This window comes from Thamnophis sirtalis, unplaced genomic scaffold, assembly GCF_051295495.1.
Source record: "Thamnophis sirtalis isolate CommonGarterSnake01/CBP01778 unplaced genomic scaffold, rThaSir2_p1.2 scaffold_2, whole genome shotgun sequence".
Taxonomy (NCBI): Eukaryota; Metazoa; Chordata; class Lepidosauria; order Squamata; family Natricidae; genus Thamnophis; species Thamnophis sirtalis.
In genome coordinates this window covers 73,029,264-73,045,476 of record NW_028261382.1, presented here as the reverse complement: position 1 = coordinate 73,045,476, position 16,213 = coordinate 73,029,264, and the positions used below count along the sequence as shown (strand labels likewise).

General features: G+C 43.4%; 1 protein-coding gene across 2 annotated transcripts in view; it reads right to left on the bottom strand.

The window, feature by feature from the left end:
- Nucleotides 1-1,516: 1,516 nt before the first annotated feature.
- GPAT4 (glycerol-3-phosphate acyltransferase 4) overlaps nucleotides 1,517-16,213 on the bottom strand; it is a 44,467-nt gene continuing 29,770 nt past the window's right edge. For both annotated transcript variants that reach the window (XM_014056262.2, XM_087706086.1), the window contains exons 3-13: nucleotides 14,815-14,884; nucleotides 14,421-14,718; nucleotides 10,958-11,032; nucleotides 8,986-9,075; nucleotides 7,636-7,729; nucleotides 5,240-5,355; nucleotides 5,020-5,075; nucleotides 4,191-4,276; nucleotides 2,961-3,089; nucleotides 2,791-2,870; nucleotides 1,517-2,162 (exon numbers count right to left, since the gene is read on the bottom strand). In XM_014056262.2, the coding sequence (XP_013911737.1) occupies nucleotides 2,054-2,162; nucleotides 2,791-2,870; nucleotides 2,961-3,089; nucleotides 4,191-4,276; nucleotides 5,020-5,075; nucleotides 5,240-5,355; nucleotides 7,636-7,729; nucleotides 8,986-9,075; nucleotides 10,958-11,032; nucleotides 14,421-14,718; nucleotides 14,815-14,884 (1,203 nt within the window). In that variant the 3' untranslated portion in view covers nucleotides 1,517-2,053. The remainder of the gene's footprint in view (nucleotides 2,163-2,790; nucleotides 2,871-2,960; nucleotides 3,090-4,190; nucleotides 4,277-5,019; nucleotides 5,076-5,239; nucleotides 5,356-7,635; nucleotides 7,730-8,985; nucleotides 9,076-10,957; nucleotides 11,033-14,420; nucleotides 14,719-14,814; nucleotides 14,885-16,213) is intronic.

The window sequence follows — 16,213 nt, the reverse complement described above, 5'->3', positions numbered from 1 at the left end:
CTTGAGATTATCCACATCCGTTAAGTTGTTCAAAGGATGCAGCTGCTTTAACAATTCAAAAGGAGATGCTTCTGTGCAATGCTTTTGAGTGTTTTCATAATTTGTGTGTATATATACCGGTACACACACACACACACACATGTACACCGTCCCACAAGATACATATTTACCTATTTATTTGTAGATAATGTATCTAGTTTCGTGTTTAAAGGATGAAATGGATTTCTAATTTGAGCAGAGATGATTCTGCATGCAAGACTAATGAGATTACCATCTAGGGCAGCGATGGCAAACCTTTTTTGGCTCATGTGCCATAAGCGGGGGGAGCGAAAGGGGGGCGTGAGTGGGCGTGCTGCACCCATAATGCAATGCACAACCCCCTGCGTGCATGACAACCGCAACCCATCTTTTGCATGCTTTTTTTGCCCTCCTCAGGCTCCAGAGGCTTTATAGGAGCCTGGGGAGGGCAAAAACAGCCTCCCCGCCTCCCCCCAGAGGAGCTTCCCTGAAGCCTCTAGAGCGCAAAGAAACAGGCCTACGGCAAACCGGAAGTTCAGGAACTGACTTCAGGACTGGAAGGGACGGCAGGGGGGAGTGTGAAGCCTGTGTAATTCAGCCCAGAGTTATTTGCAGAATCTGCTGATAGCAGGCCAAGTTTCCAAAGGACCAAGTCCTTTAGGGGTCAAATCGGTCTCCCGCAGGGAGTCACCGGATCGCACGCCAAATTTATCAATTCCTTACCCTCGATTTTTCAAGGACACCCCGTACCCAGCCTTTTCCTTCCAATTATGCCAAAAGGAAAGGAATTAATGCAGGGCAGCAAAGGGGGAGGTTCAAACTCTTAAAAGACTCATTTCTAAGGGAGGGTCCTGACCTAGGCTTCCCCAGCAGCACGAAGACGAATCCTTGTCCCGATAAACTTTATTTCATTGACAATGAATTCCTCTCCATCAAAGTCTTTTCTCTCCCACAGCCTTTCAAGGTAGTTCACAATTACCGACCTTTCTCAGGTTTGGAGTGGCCAGGTTGTATCTTTCAGATGCTGCCATACTTGGCAAGAATGCAGGAATGAACTAATGGTTCATTCCTGCAAACTCCACTCCCCTTTTGCTCCTATTTTATTCCCTATGGGAGGGATCATTCATCGTCCACCTGTGGCCTTACTCCCAAGTTGACCCATGTTCTTTAGCTCTTCCCTTCGTCTGGCAAATCTGTATGCGCACACTGGGAACAGGCTCCAACTGTTCAGCTGCCTCACTGATGTCTGACTCCGAAGGCAGCTGATAACTGTCAGATGGCTCTGGTCCCCTCTCTGCCTCCAACACAGAGCCCTCGTCCGAGCCTTCCCCAGACTCCAGGACTGGCCCAGGTTCCTCCCCAATTTCCTCACTCTCTGAATCTGCTGCCAGCTCTGCTGATGGCTGGTGGGCCACAACAGGGAGCCTCTTCCCCTTTTAACACCCAAAGAGCAACAATGCAGTCAAGGCCAAGAGAACACGACTCAATACCGGACTGCCTCCTTCAACATCATTTAATACAAAATGCAGAGGGGACCCATGCGGCAGCCGCATTCAGCTGTTCTGTTTTTTTCTTGAGAGGGGGAGCGAGGGCAGAAGGTGAAAGGAGGCGTCGGCCCATCCTTGGAAGCGCTCCTTACAGGAAGTGGTGGGAGGGGATCTCTCGGTGGCAGCAGAGGTCCTGCCAACCCCCCCTCCTCCCGCAACACTCCTCTGGGGACACAGGTGGACTTCAGCCGGTTCCTGCAAAAGATGACCAGCACTGCATTTTGCCAGTGGTGGCCAAAGTCCCCCCGTTGCCACTGCTGGGTCTGAGCTGGAGAAATTAGGACAAGGTCTCTTTCCCTTTGGGCACAAGGCAGCACCACCACGGGAACGGGAACAGGGCGGGGGGCTAGTGAATTAGGAACAACCCCCCCCCTCCTCGAGCTTGAAAAGTGGTTGCTGCTGCAGGTCATCTAGGCATCCTGAGACCTGGAATTGTTCTTAGGTAATCAGTGCTGTAACAGATTCCCCCCACTCCCATCTCTGGGAGCTCAGGAGCGGCTTCGGTCCTCGTGATTCCCCACGATCATCTTGCTGTACAGCTTCTGCTGCTCCTCCTTGAAGGTGTCCTTCACCTTTTCCCTCTTTAAGCCCCCATCCCTGTGAGAAAAGAAAGACACCTGTTGGAGAAGGAACGGTCACTTTGGGCCTGAGTAGGTCAGCTAGGACAGTGTTTCTCAACCTTGGCGACTTGAAGTCCTGTGGACTTCAAGTCGCCAAGGTTGAGAAACACTGATCTAGGAAACCGGTGTTTGGGGAGCATAAAGAACAGGATTTTTATGTCTATGGAGATGCTCAGTACTCCAGGTCATGTTGTCCTAAAGATGCTTTTTTCAGTTTGTGGTTTTTCTTTGAAGGTGTTTCGCTTCTCATCCATTCCCCACCATCCAAATCATCTGAAGAAGCTTCTTGGCTGAGAAGTGAAACATCTTCAAAGAAAAGGAAGGAAGGAAAATAGCAATAACTCTTAAGACTTATATACCGCTTCACAGTGCTTTCCAGCCCTCTCTAAGAGGTTTACAGAGTCAGCCTCTTGCCCCAACAATCTGGGTCCTCATTTTACCCACCTTGGAAGGATGGAAGGCTGAGTCAAACCTTGAACTGGTGAGAATTGAACTGCCGAACAGCTGGCAGCCGGCAGCCAGCAGAAGTAGCCTGCAACCGTGGCTCTTACACTTATCTCCTTCCCTTTGTCCCCACCTCCAATCAATCAGTCTGGATGGCTTACCATAAGAGATCCACCAGGCCTCCCTGTCTGGCAATGGCAGATTTTACCCGGTTGGCAAACTGCACAGCATCTTCAGTAGGCTGAAAAGGAAGACAGCCAAGAGAGGTCAGTTGTTTTCAGAAAGAATCTGCAGAAAAATCTCAGCAGATGCCCGGCTCCAGTTAACTCACATCTCTGGTCATTGGAGGCAGGTACCAGACGCTGCAGACAATTGCCCAGCTAGTCATCATCCTGAGCAGGTAGTTCACCATGCCGTATTTGCTGCTGTTAAAAAAGGCATCTCCAAATTGGGGGTCATACTGAAGACAAAAAAATAAAGAGAGAGAGAGGGAGGGAGGAAGTGGGTGGGAGAGAAAGGCAAGATGATGAGAAGATTCACCCAGAATATAAGAACAGACACCTGCAAATATAGCATAACAGGATAACAAAGTTGGAAGGGACCTGGGAGAACTTCTAGGCCAGCCCCAGGAAACCCTAGACCAGGGGTGTCAAACTCAAGGTCCGTGGGCTACATCTGCTTAGATCTGTCCATGGGGCTGCCCTGGAAACAGCGAAGGATCAGCCCACAGTACCTCTGCCAGCACAACAGCCCCCAGGAGGGCTGCAGGATGTCAAGATGGCTAGGCCCACCCTGGCCATGCCCCCTCCCCCTCCCCACAAGATCAAACACAACCCTGATGTGACCTTCAATGAAAACAAGTTTGACACCCCTGCCCTAGACTATTCCAGACAAATGGTTGTCCAATCTCTTCTTGAAAGCCTCCAGTGATGGAGCATCCACAATTTCTGGAGGCAAGTCGCTCCACTGGTTGATTGTCCTCACTGTTAGGAAGTTTCTCCTTAGTTCTAGGTTGCTTCTCTCCTTGATTAGTTTCCATCCATTGCTTCTTGTCCTGCCTTCAGGTGCTTTGGAGAATAGTTTGACTCCCTCTTCTTTGGGTAAGCCCCTGAGATATTGGACACTGCTATCATGCCACCCCTAGTCCTTCTTTTAATTAAACTAGACATACTCAATTCCTGCAACCATTCTTCATATGTTTTAGCCTCCAGTCCCCTAATCATCTTTGTTGCTCTTCTCTGCACTCTTTCTAGAGTCTCCACATCTTTTTTATATCATGGCGAACAAAACTGAATGCAGTATTCCAAGTGTGTCCTTACCAAGGCATTATAAAGTGGTATTAACACTTCACGTGATTTTGATTCTATCCCTCTGTTGATGCAGCCTAGGAATGTGTTGGCTTTTTTGGCATCTCCTGCACTCCAAGATCCCTCCCACAGTTACTGCTATTGAACAAGGTACCACCTATATTGTACCTGTGCATTTTGTTTTTTCTGCCTAAATATAGAACCTTACTTTTTTCCCCCCAATGTGTTTGCTGCTAAGCAGCAACAAAGCTTACCTTGATGGCAACAGGATAAACTGTAGCATCAATCTCAAAACTCCCTTTCTTAAACATCATCACTGAAGTGTTGTTTATACACGTGCCTATTAAGAGGAATGAAAGAATATCTTCCATGAGACTTTCTCATAGTGGAAATAATGTCACGTTAAGGACAGGTAAGACCTCAAACCAAGAAGCTCCTGGGTTGCTGACCCAATTAATCTAATTGACACTCATGTTATTTAGACTGGCACGCAGAAAGCAGCCTCATACGTTTATTTGGAAACAGAACAAACTCTTTTTATTATTTATTTAAAATATTTTTATTAAAAAAATTAATTTTTAAAGTTTTTTAATTTTTTAAGACTTTTTTTTTGCAATTTCCTTCTGTACAACATTTCCACCTTGGTATACATCCATTTTAAATGTACTTCTCCCCCTTTATTTACTATTATATACATTCCTTAACTTACAATCCTTCATTCCATTTATGCAGGTTTGTTCATCTCTACCTATACATTGTTAATTCTTAACTCCCGTGTCTTCTTCATTTAGTCTTTCCTTAAGCTTTACACCTGTCCTCTAGCTGTTTTTACCACTTATTCCATACTATAAAATATTCTTTTTCCTCCTTTTCTTTTATTTCTTTTGTAACTTTGTCCAGTGTTAGACAAGTGTTAAGAGTGTGCAGAAATGGACAAATTTACAAAAGAACAAACTTTTAATTTACACATTGCTCATTCCAAATAGTTGTTTTCAGTTCAGAACAGGAAAATGGGAGTTGTTGCCCTCTTTTGTCATCCATCTAAGTAACAGACTCACTCATCTCTCTCAATCTGGGGCTTACCTTCAGGGAAAATAAGGATGGGCAGTTTACTTTTGTCATTAGCGTGTTCCGATAACCTAAAGGAAGACACAGAAAGAGAAGAGATTCTTAGGAAATGTCCTTGGTTGCTCCAGAAACAGAGGTCAGTGATTGGGGACTGAATTCTTGGTCACCTACACGTGATCCGGTAGGACTCGGCTCCACTTCACTCTACCAAGGGAGCAAGTCATGAGCTACATACCGTCTAGCCACTAGATGGCGATCTTTGACCTCAGAACGCTCAAACCAGACATGAGGACAAGCCTTCACCATGGCTCTCTGAATGACGCCCATGAGACCACCATGGATTTGGCCCACCTGAGGAAAGAAGAAGAGGTCAGAGGTCACTTCCCGCAGCAGTATTAGAAGGTAGCTGGCCCCAAATAACAGTTTAATTCAGAATAGTTTACCGTATTTTTCAGAGTATAAGACACACCTTTTTCCCTCAAAAAAGAGGCTGAAAATCTAGGTGCATCTTATACACCAAATACAGCATTTTTTGCCTCCCGAAGCGCCGTCCCCTTTACCAAAATGGCCGTGCATAGCTTTTAGGAGGCTTTCAGAGAGCTCCTGGGGGCTGGGGAGGACAGAAATGAGCGAAAAACGGGCCGTTTTTGCCCCCCACCCCCGGCAGCACTCTATAAGCCTCCATAAGGTTATGCATGCAATTTTTTTGACAAAAACAGGCCCGTTTTTGCAAAAAATGGGCCATTTTTGGCTCATTTTTGCCCTCCCCAGGAGCACTCTGCAAGCTCCCCCCCCCAAGGCTATTCATGCCTTTTTTTGTGGGGGGGGGAAACGGCCCCATTTTCAGGAGGTTTGCAGAGTGCAAAACTTTTTTCCCCCCTTTGGAAAGCTCTTTAACTGATTGATGAGAATTACATTGATCAAGTGCTGTGCCAGCAGAAACAAAGTCTTAGGTGCTGCAGATTGTCAGCGATTTCCTTCTCCAGCACATGGATAAATACACCAGGAAACATCTTCCTGCTTACCTACTCTCCCTCTCTCCCTACCTATCTACTGTATTTCTCTCTCTCTCTATTTCTGTCTCTCTATCCCTCTACCTAATTGCTCACCAGACACACCGTCCTACGAAACGTCTAAATATGACGTCTATGGAGAGTCTCAGTCATCCATGGTTGTCCCAAAGGTGCTTTTTTCAAGAGGCAACTGAAGAAGCTAAAGAAGCTTCTTAGGCTGAAAAATAGTTTGTCAATTAGATAAACAGAATTTGCATAAGGGTATTATTAAATATGCAGAAACATGTGATTAACAGTGAAAAGCTAGCATTAAGTAATTTGATAAATGCTTGAAAGATCATGATTGATGCTAGAAGTGCATATTGAAATATTGAATAACGAAAAAAGGATGGATCACGTCTCTGAATATTAGAATGATAGGGGAAGGGGGAAAAGGGGGGGCTAAAATAGAGCTAGAAATAAGAGGGGGGAAATAGCAAAAAGAGATGATACAACATATGGCAGAACTATGAGAAGGTTTAGAAGTGAAGGATGATCCTAGAAATTACGTGTTAGTAAAACTAAAAAATGAAAATGAAATGTAATTAGTAGGAATAATACTGTTATGTTTACTGGTATTGAACTGTATGACACACAGGAATCAAACCATTCACGCAACAAGATGTATAAAAATAAAAAAAACTTTATTGAAAAAAAGAAGCAGCAGCTTCTTGGATGAGAAGCCAAACATCTTCAAAGAAAAACCATAAAGTCCAGTTGCCTCTTAAAAAAGCACCTTTGGGTTTCAATATTATGGAGCGTGATATATATTGGGGAACTGGGAACTCTACTGGGCTCTCCCCGCTCCTATTGTCCAAAGATGCAGGCCACTGCAGTGATGGAGGAAGATAATTGCTGGTTTCAAGGAATGTGCTGGTAGATGACCACAACACACTATACCAAAGCCTGACTTTCTCCAGCAGACAATTAGAGATCTGTTTAGCATCCTCAGGTTGTGTCATGCCCTGACTCTGAAATGGAAGACGAACAGCCAACAGAGAGTGGGAGAGTGGCTCCGTTGGCTGACGCCTCCTAGGTAGAGGCAGTTATTTCTCTCTCTGGGCACACTTGAGAATATATCTGCTGAACAAAACTCCGCATTGGCGACAGGAAGGGCATCCGGCCACTAAAACACACTGCTTGCGGCATTCATTTGCCCAGACTCTACCCTGCAAGGGGTTATGGGGTTGTTAAATGAAGATGATGATATAATGGGATTTATTCTGCTCCAACTGGGAATTTGTAAAGGAAAGATGAACTGGGACGAGGTCTAACACATACAACCCCACCCACACATGAAGACTTACAATACAAGAGCAGAGTTGGAAGGGACCTTGGAGGTCTTCTAGTCCAACCCCTTGCTTAGGCAGGAAACCCTACACTACTTCAGACAAATGGTTATCCAACATCTTCATTAAAAAGTCCAGTGTTGGAACATTCACAACTTCTGGAGGCAAGTTGTTCCACTGATTAATTGTTCTGTTCTGTCAGGAATTTTCTCCTTAGTTCTAAGTTGCTTCTCTCCTTGATTAGTTTCCACCCATTGGTGGAAACTAATGAACTAACTTAATGTCCTTACCATTGCATAGTAGCCATCACTGGCCAGAATGATGACATCAATCGGAGATGTATGATTAGCCACACAGATTCCTCCATTGCGGGGCCTATTTTCCCTAAGATTATGAAGGAAAAAGAGATTACATGAAAAACTGAAGCAGATGCTCAACTGACTCAATAGTAAGGCAGACAGCTTATCTGCATGCATCCTTCGCTCCCCGTTCCCCACTCCTAATGGACAAGAGGCCAGAGGTGGGGAACTATTACTCTTTTATGATTTGTGGACTTCAGCTCCCAAAATTCCTGAGCCAGGCGGGCTCATGAATTCTGGGAGTTGAAGCCCACAAGTCATAAAGGAGTCCTAGTCCCCCACCTCTGCTCCAGGCCGTGCCCCACAGACCAGGGCAGTAGATGCTTCAAACACACATAACCCTCCAAACTTATTCTGAGAACCCCAAAATACTGTGCCACCCCCCAAAAGCTCCATAAATGAACAATTGCCTAGGTAAAATATACCAGAAGTATAATCTGCATTTCATTCTCCATGGTTTTTAGCAACCTTTCTTCAATTTTTTTGCTATTGATGAGGAAAATGTATCCCTCAAGCAATAGAAATCCTATCCAGCCATCCTTCTGGGATTTTTTTTTTTTTGACAGAATAACGGACTTCATTCACAAATGTTAAGCCTACCATCTCAGCTATAGCATTCAGTAATAAAAAGCTGGTTGGGTAATTTTGGGCCACTCTCTCTCAGCCCAACCCACTACAGAAGACTGCCATGGTGGGGAAAATAGGAGGAGAAGTGTATTCACCCCCTTGAGTTACTTATAGAATAATACAATTGAGATAAACATCAAATAAATAAACAAGCAAATGAACAAATAAACAAACACTTGCTAAATGTTTAGAATGCTTATATATTATATAGGAATGAGGGGAAAAAGACTATGAATGTCTGTATTAAAACAGAGATGGTTTTCAACTGTAAGTATGATCATCTATAAAATGTAAATAGGCCAAGATATAAGAATACGTAAGATTAAACTATTAATTATAGTATTACAATTACATTTAATACAAGTGTTATCCTATTATAGTTACTGTTATGAGTTCATGTGTTAATATTTACCATTATTTTTTTTTAATCTGGTCTTTGTCTGTGTAACTGACATACCCTATATTTGTACACTGTATTCAAAAATGTTTAAAAATAAAAATATATTTTAAAAAAGGAATGCTTATATATGAAATCCCTAGCCAGTTCTACATTTTGCCTATGCTGCCTTTCTAGGTAATTATGGTACATAGAAAATTTTGTTCTCTTTCTTTGTACAAAATATCTCACAAACTTCCACCCAGCCCTCACCATACCGATGATGATAGGTGATGATAGCTGTAAGAGCTCGTATGCAGATCCGATAGCACATCAGGTGCACGTGCTTGCTGAGGAAATCTTTGTACCTAAAGAGAAGGAGAAGCACCATGTTGTTATCCCATCTCAGTGTATAACTGAACCCAAGTGCTGACATGCTAATCATTTATATCATTACTCTCTTGCCTTCCCCAAACAATGCTTGCAAACCTCAAGGAAAAAAAAAATAGAATAAAAAAACAAGAATGCATTCAATTTTACGTGATGCCGATCACAAAATTAGTCAGGTTAATTCCCAATGAGGAAAGGCCGTAATTTAGAACAGGTGATATGTGTAAGAGGGGGCTGCGAGCATTTGTCTTCAAAGCATTCCGAGATAGAAAATGGAGAACTCCAAATATTGCTCCCTTCTCTTAGATACGTGTGCTTTGATCACTTACCTTCCCTAAAGTAAAGGTTCCCCTCGCACATATGTGCTAGACATTCCCAACTCTAGGGGGCAGTGCTCATCTCCGTTTCAAAGCCGAAGAACCAGCGCTGTCCAAAGACGTCTCCGTGGTCATGTGGCCGGCATGACTAAATGCTGAAGGCGCATGGAACGCTGTTACCTTCCCACCAAAGGTGATCCCTTTTTTCCCTACTTGCCTTTTTTTACCTGCTTTCAAACTGCTAGGTTGGCAGAAGCTGGGACAAGGAACGGGAGCTCAGTCCGTTACGTGGTGCTAGGGATTCGAACCACCGACCTTTGTGATAGGCAAGCTCAGCATCTTAGCCACTGAGCCACCGTGTCCCTTTACAGGAACCTTCTCTACCGGTTCGCAAATGTGAGCGTATGTGCATCCCCACATGCACTCAGTCACATCCACCTTTGTGCTCAACCTTCCATGCATGCACTTTGGCTGAAAAAGGGCCTAAATGGGATGCCATAGAGTTGGGGTGGGTGGGCGGAGCCACCCGCAATTTCTGCTACCGGTTCGGGCGAACTGCTCCTCTGGCACAGAGATATACGAAAAGGGTAGAAGTTGCAAAGTGATGGTGCAACACAGCTGTTGTCCTTTTGACTTCCAGACTCTACCGTTGCTTCCAATTTTAATAATGGAGAATATTTCTAGCTCAGGGTTGAAATGACGGGTCCTTGGTGCTCTCTGAGCTCAGCAGTTTCCTTGCAGGCTGTTTTCACCAGCACTGCAGGATGTTATCTAGTTTGGGTGATGAAATGTCTGCAAGAAAACCACCAGAGAGCACTGAAGACCCCTCGCTCCCGATTTCTTACAAGAACCCACTCTTTGGGAATACCCACTGCGTAGCCGACTCCTTCCATCTGTTGCAATAATTGGCCAATTTCGAAGTCAGACGCGAGACGGAGAGCTTCCTCTCAAATCGGCTTGTAAATCTGAGCTGTGTAAACGCCAAGAGCTTAGGACAGGCATTCCCTTAAGATGTTATCCAACAAGTAGTAAAGTCAGCCTTCGGAAATATACCCGGAGAATCCTGCTCTGCCAGCCTTTTTACAGAATGGCCTATCACTCCATTCAAATCTTCTCTTTCATGTGCCCTCAAGTCATTCTTGACTCTCTGGCGACTGCCTTGGATAAGTCCAAGCTGTTTTCTTGGCCAGATTTTGGAAGCGGTTTGCCTGGGTTCTTCTTCCCACACCTAACCGCCTCTCTAACCCTCCTGTTAAATTTATTTAACACTCTCTCAAGAATCTGAGGACCGCCTCCCACATAATGGAAAAGGCATGCCAGAGAAGGTGTTCCACTTGTTTCAACTCTTGGCTCAGTTGGGTAGAGAAGGACAGGAGATTTTGTCTTTGTTGCTGAAGGACAATCCACACCGTGGAAATGACAACCATTTGGTGTTTAAGAGGGGATCAACTGCTTCACAACCCCCACAATTGATCTCTTTTAGAGGTTTAGGCTCCCCCTTTTCAGATGGTGAACGCCATGTAATCTGCTGCCGAGGACTCACCTTCCATTGGGTAACAATCCCACCATCGTAGTGCCTGATATCAAAAGGCTAATACCAGTAAAAGCCAAGGCAACCCTACAAGGGGGGAAAAAAGGGAGAGAGAATAAGGTATTAAGGTACAATCTCACAGCATTCAGATCACAACAAGATAGCAAGCTGTAATTCTGTTAAAACCTTTTGAACTGGGGGCTGAACAACGGAAGGATGGATGTACAGGTAGGCCTCGATTTACGACCACAATTGAGTGTAAAATTTATTCTGCTAAGCGAGACATTCGTTAAGCGAGTTTTGCCCCCATTTTACAACCCTTCTTGCCACAGTGGTGAAGTGAATCGCTGCAGCTGTTCAATTAGTAACGGGGTTGTTAAGTGAATCTGGCTTCCCCACTGACTTTTTTTTCCAATATATTTTTATTATTTTTACATTTAAAACAATGCAGTACCGTGAAGTCGAAGTGACCGTACATTCACATTATATACAGCTAGTCTCAACCATTAACAATTAGCCTACTTAATACATTATCTATCCTTCTATCCAATCACAATATATACAGTTTGTTCCAGTCTTGTCACCTTGTCTTATACCAGTCGTAAAATCTATTTCAGACTTCAAAATATTCTGATTCCCCTTTATTTTTAAGTTCAAGAGTGAGCCTATCTGCTTCCGCACAGGCCAACACTTTTCTGATTATATCTAGCTCTGATGGTGCATTTTCTTTTTTCCAATATTGTGCATATGTTATGCGCGCTGCAGTTAGTACATGTATAATTAAATAAAGTATATCTTTCTTAAACCCCTCTGGTATTATACCTAAGAGAAAAATTTCTGTTTTAAAGAAGATTTGGTCTCCCACCATTTGTTCTAACCATGATTGAATCATTTTCCAATATTTTTTTGCCTCATTGCACGTCCACCATATATGATAAAAAGTGCCTGGTGTTTTTTTACACCTCCAACAATTTGGGGCCAGATTTTTAAACATTTTGGAGAGCCGTGCTGGGGGGAGATGCCATCTGTAGAATATCTTATAAAGATTTTCTTTATACGCCGTAGCCATTGTTAGTTTCTGATTAAGTATCCAAAGTTTTTCCCACTTAGCCAATTCCACATTGATACCGAATTTTTTTGCCCAGGCGACCATAGTTTCTTTGGCATGTTCCTCCTCTAGCTTGTATTCCAAAAAAAATCTATACAACACTTTGATCAGCCTGTTTCTGTCTGTATCAAAAGTTTATCTAATGTTGTGTAATCTTTGGCAATACCTTCCTTCTTCCTATCCTGTGCAAACCTTGACTGTATCTGTAGATAAGACCACCATTCTACTTGTACCCCTTGTGATGTCAATTCTAATCTCGTTTTGATCTCCCCCATCTGTTCAATAACTCTTTATATGTAACTATATTTTCCATATTAATTAAATTTGGATGTATGTATGCTTCCATCATAGATAGCCAAATGGGTATTTTGAGTGTAGTGGTTGTGTTTAATGTTGTTCCATATTAATAACAGGGACTGTCTGATATAATGTCTACTGAAATATTTATGTGCAGGTCCTTTTTCATACCAAAGGAAGGCATAAAATCCTACTTGGAGGTCATGACCTTCCAATTTGAGTAATCTTTTATTTTTCAACATTATCCATTCTCTTAGCCATGTTAGAGTGGCCGCAGTATAATAAAGTTCCCAATCTGATACGCCAAATCCTCCTTTTTCCTTAGTGTCTTGCATAGCCTTGAGTTTTATTCTTGGTTTTCTTTCCTGCCAAATAAACTTTGAAACCAGTTGATTCAAATCCTTAAAAAAACCTTTTTCTAATTTAATGGGAATATTCTGAAATAGGAAAAGAAATTTTGATAATACATTCATTTTTAGGACTGTGATCCTACCCATCAAGGAGAGTTGTAGGTTTTTCCACCCTTTCTAAGTCTTTCTTAGTTTATTGATCAAATTAGTATAGTTATCTTCTTTGATGGTCACACACCTCACAGATAAATGTATACCAAGATATTTGACTTTTTGACAGTTTGGATACTCAATTTCTTCGTTAACTCCTCCTTTTGATTTTTAACCAACATTTTAGTCTTAAGTCATATTTATCTTTAAACCCGCTATTTTCCCATACTTTGTCAATTCCTCAATAAGTTTTATACCAGAGTTTATAGGATCCTCTAACACAAACACTAGATCGTCCGCAAAAGCCTCTAATTTAAATGGTTCCTTTTTGATTTCTAGTCCCTTTATCTTTCCTCTTTACGTACATTCCTGGCTAAAACTTCTAAGGTTAATATAAACAGTAGCGGGGATAGGGGACCACATTGTCTTGTACCTTTATGGATTGCTATACTTTGCGTTAATTCACCATTAATTATTACTTTGGCTTTTTGATTTGTGTATATTGCTCTAATCGTGTTTATAAATTTATCCCCCAATTCCATGTGTTCCAATTGTTGATGCAAAAATTCCCAGTTCACGTTATCAAATGCCTTTTGGCATCGAGAAAAAGTACTGCAACCTGTTTTTCATTATGCACTTCATAATATTCAAGAATGTTCAGCATAATTCTCATATTGTTTTTAATTTCTCTTCTGGAGAGGAATCCATTTTGATCTGTGTGGATGAACGATATAAGGAATTTTTTCAGCCGTTCTGCTATTATTACAGCAAAAATTTTGTAATCTGCATTTAGCAGTGAGATTGGTCTGTAATTCTGTATAAACACCTTAGGTAATATAATACAATATTAGCCTCTGTCCATTGTAACGGTGTTTCCCCACTGACTTTTCTTTGCCAGAAGGTGAACCCAAGAAGTTGCAACCGTCGTAAATGTGAGACAGTTGTCAGGCCTTTTAATTTTGACCACGTGAGCAAGGAGATGCGGCAACAGTCATGTGAAAAACGGTCATAAGTCACTGTTTTTTTCAGTGCCGCTGTAATTTTGAACAGTCACTAAATGGACTACCTGTACCACTAGGGTTTCACTATAGGGTGTCAACCCTAAAGCTGACAGGACCGAAGCCATTTTGACCGCTTTAGTGTTGCCACACTGGAGCTGGGGGTTAGGGAGAGGGGTTTTGAGATAGAGGGGATTCTGTAGCCAAAACAAAATATTCTCTCTTGGGAACCAAGGTCATTCTCACATCTGCTTAGAAGAAGGAGGAGTAATGTTACTAGGCAACTAGACAGCATTATGATTGGACCATGTGACTGATCGTTTTGGGAAAGTGCAACTTTTATTTTTAGTTATGTGAAAACCATGGAAGTCTTGAGAATTGGTTTTCACCAGATCTGTGTCAATATATTTTCATTAAAGCTATTCTTTGAGGAGTCTACCTGCCTTGGATTTTGCTCGATATGAAATTATTACTTGGAACCCTAACCTACGGATTGTCCAGGAGAAACAATAAGGTGTCCCATATTCCTCCTGGCTGTCCAATGAGAAGCCCGAGCCCATCCTGGCCCGTACCTGAGTGGCAGCAAGAAGCAGTAGCGGACCAGGAAGCCTACCCCCCACAGGATGGTGAGGCGCAGACTGATGTAGTGGAAGTTGTAGTTGGTTCTGCTCAGCAGGTTCCAGGACTCCAGCTCTTCCGCGGAGAAACGCTTGGTCACCTCGTCGTCCATAATGCTCTCCACACCTTTGCGGCAGAAGTAGAAGATGTCGGACAGCTCAAACTCAGGGGCATCCAGAGTCTTGTTGCTGGAGCTCCTGCGGTTCTCCTTCATCTCCTCTTCCAAAGAAGTGGGCTCTTTGGCAATGATTCCTGCAATAAGACACATGTCTTTTCCAGTCCAAACAGTAGAAGCGATGCCTGACGCACCCGCCCACCTCTTAAGAAAAGGCACCTGGGCCCTCTTACCATTGACATAGGGCTTATAAACGGGGTGGTTCGTCTCTTTGGCGCCCCGCTCAATCCTTAACGTTGCCCACTGCAAGACATAATGAGAAAGAAGAAGTGAGATCCTTCAGAGCTGGATGTGAAATCTATTTCTTTGAACCAGGGTGCTGGTTATGTGTGCAGAGGATAAGGAGCGACAAGTTTAAGGAAGCGATTGGAAGCTGGCAACTAACACAATGCCTTAGTTTTATCCTTGGGTGGACAAGCGGAAACATAAAACACGCAGACAGAAACTGAACAACATGGTATATGCAGTACAATGCAGTGAGCCATGTATAGATCTGTACATTGGGGAAACAAAACAGCCATTTCACAAATATATGATGCAACATAGGAGAACAAACCCATCAGGACTAGATTCAGCAGTCCATCTGCATTTAAAAGACACAGGCCTTTCTTTTGAAGACAACAAACTCCATATTTTGGACAGAGAGGACCCCTGGTTTGAAAGAGGGGTCAAAGAAGCCATCTCTGTCCAAATTGAACAGCCCTCCCTCAACAGAGGGGGAGGGATTCAATATCATCATCTCCAGCCTACAACACAGTCCTTTCAGCGGTTCCAAAAAGGCTCCACACCCATTTATACCACTCAGGTGACTCTGAGGACACAGATAAACCTCCAGTGGTCTCAAAGACTCTCTAAAACAAGAGTGGCAAACTCAATTTCATTGAGGGCTGCATCAGGTTTGCGTTTGAGTTCTGGGGGCCAGGATAGGCGTGGTCAGCATGATGTCACTTGTGTTGGGTACTGTGGTGGCCTGAGCACTGCCAATGAAAATGGTCCCCCCAAGCTCCATTTTTGGCTGCAATGGCCTTCTGCAACCCTCTGCCAGCAAAAACAGGGGGCCGCATATGGCCCTCCCGACCTCCATTTTCGCTGGCAGAGGCACCGCTGGCCAGTGTTTCGTTATTCCCAGGCTGGCCTCGTGGGCCAAATCCAAGCACCCCGCAGGCCGGAACTGACTCCTGGGCCTTGAGTTTGACACCCCTGCTCTAAAAAATGCAAATGACCAGCTATCTGCAAGGAATATAAATCCTTTTATCCTGCCCACCCCTCCAGTCAGAAGTGAAGAAGCTTCTTGGATGAGAAGCCAAACATCTTCAAAGAAAAAAAACAAACAGAAAGTCCATTTGCCTCTTGAAAAAAAGCATCTTTGGGACAATCAGGACCGTGATGACTGAGAATCTCCATAGGCATAATGCAATGCCTGTTTAGCAGTTCATCTCACATTGTCGGGTCCAAAAATGAAAAAGGAAAGGGGCTAATTTCCTGTCCTGCTTTACCAGTTTCTACTAGGCTGCTACTGATTCTGGCATGATACCAGCAGCTTTGGGTAAACAGTCCCTGCATATGGTCTGT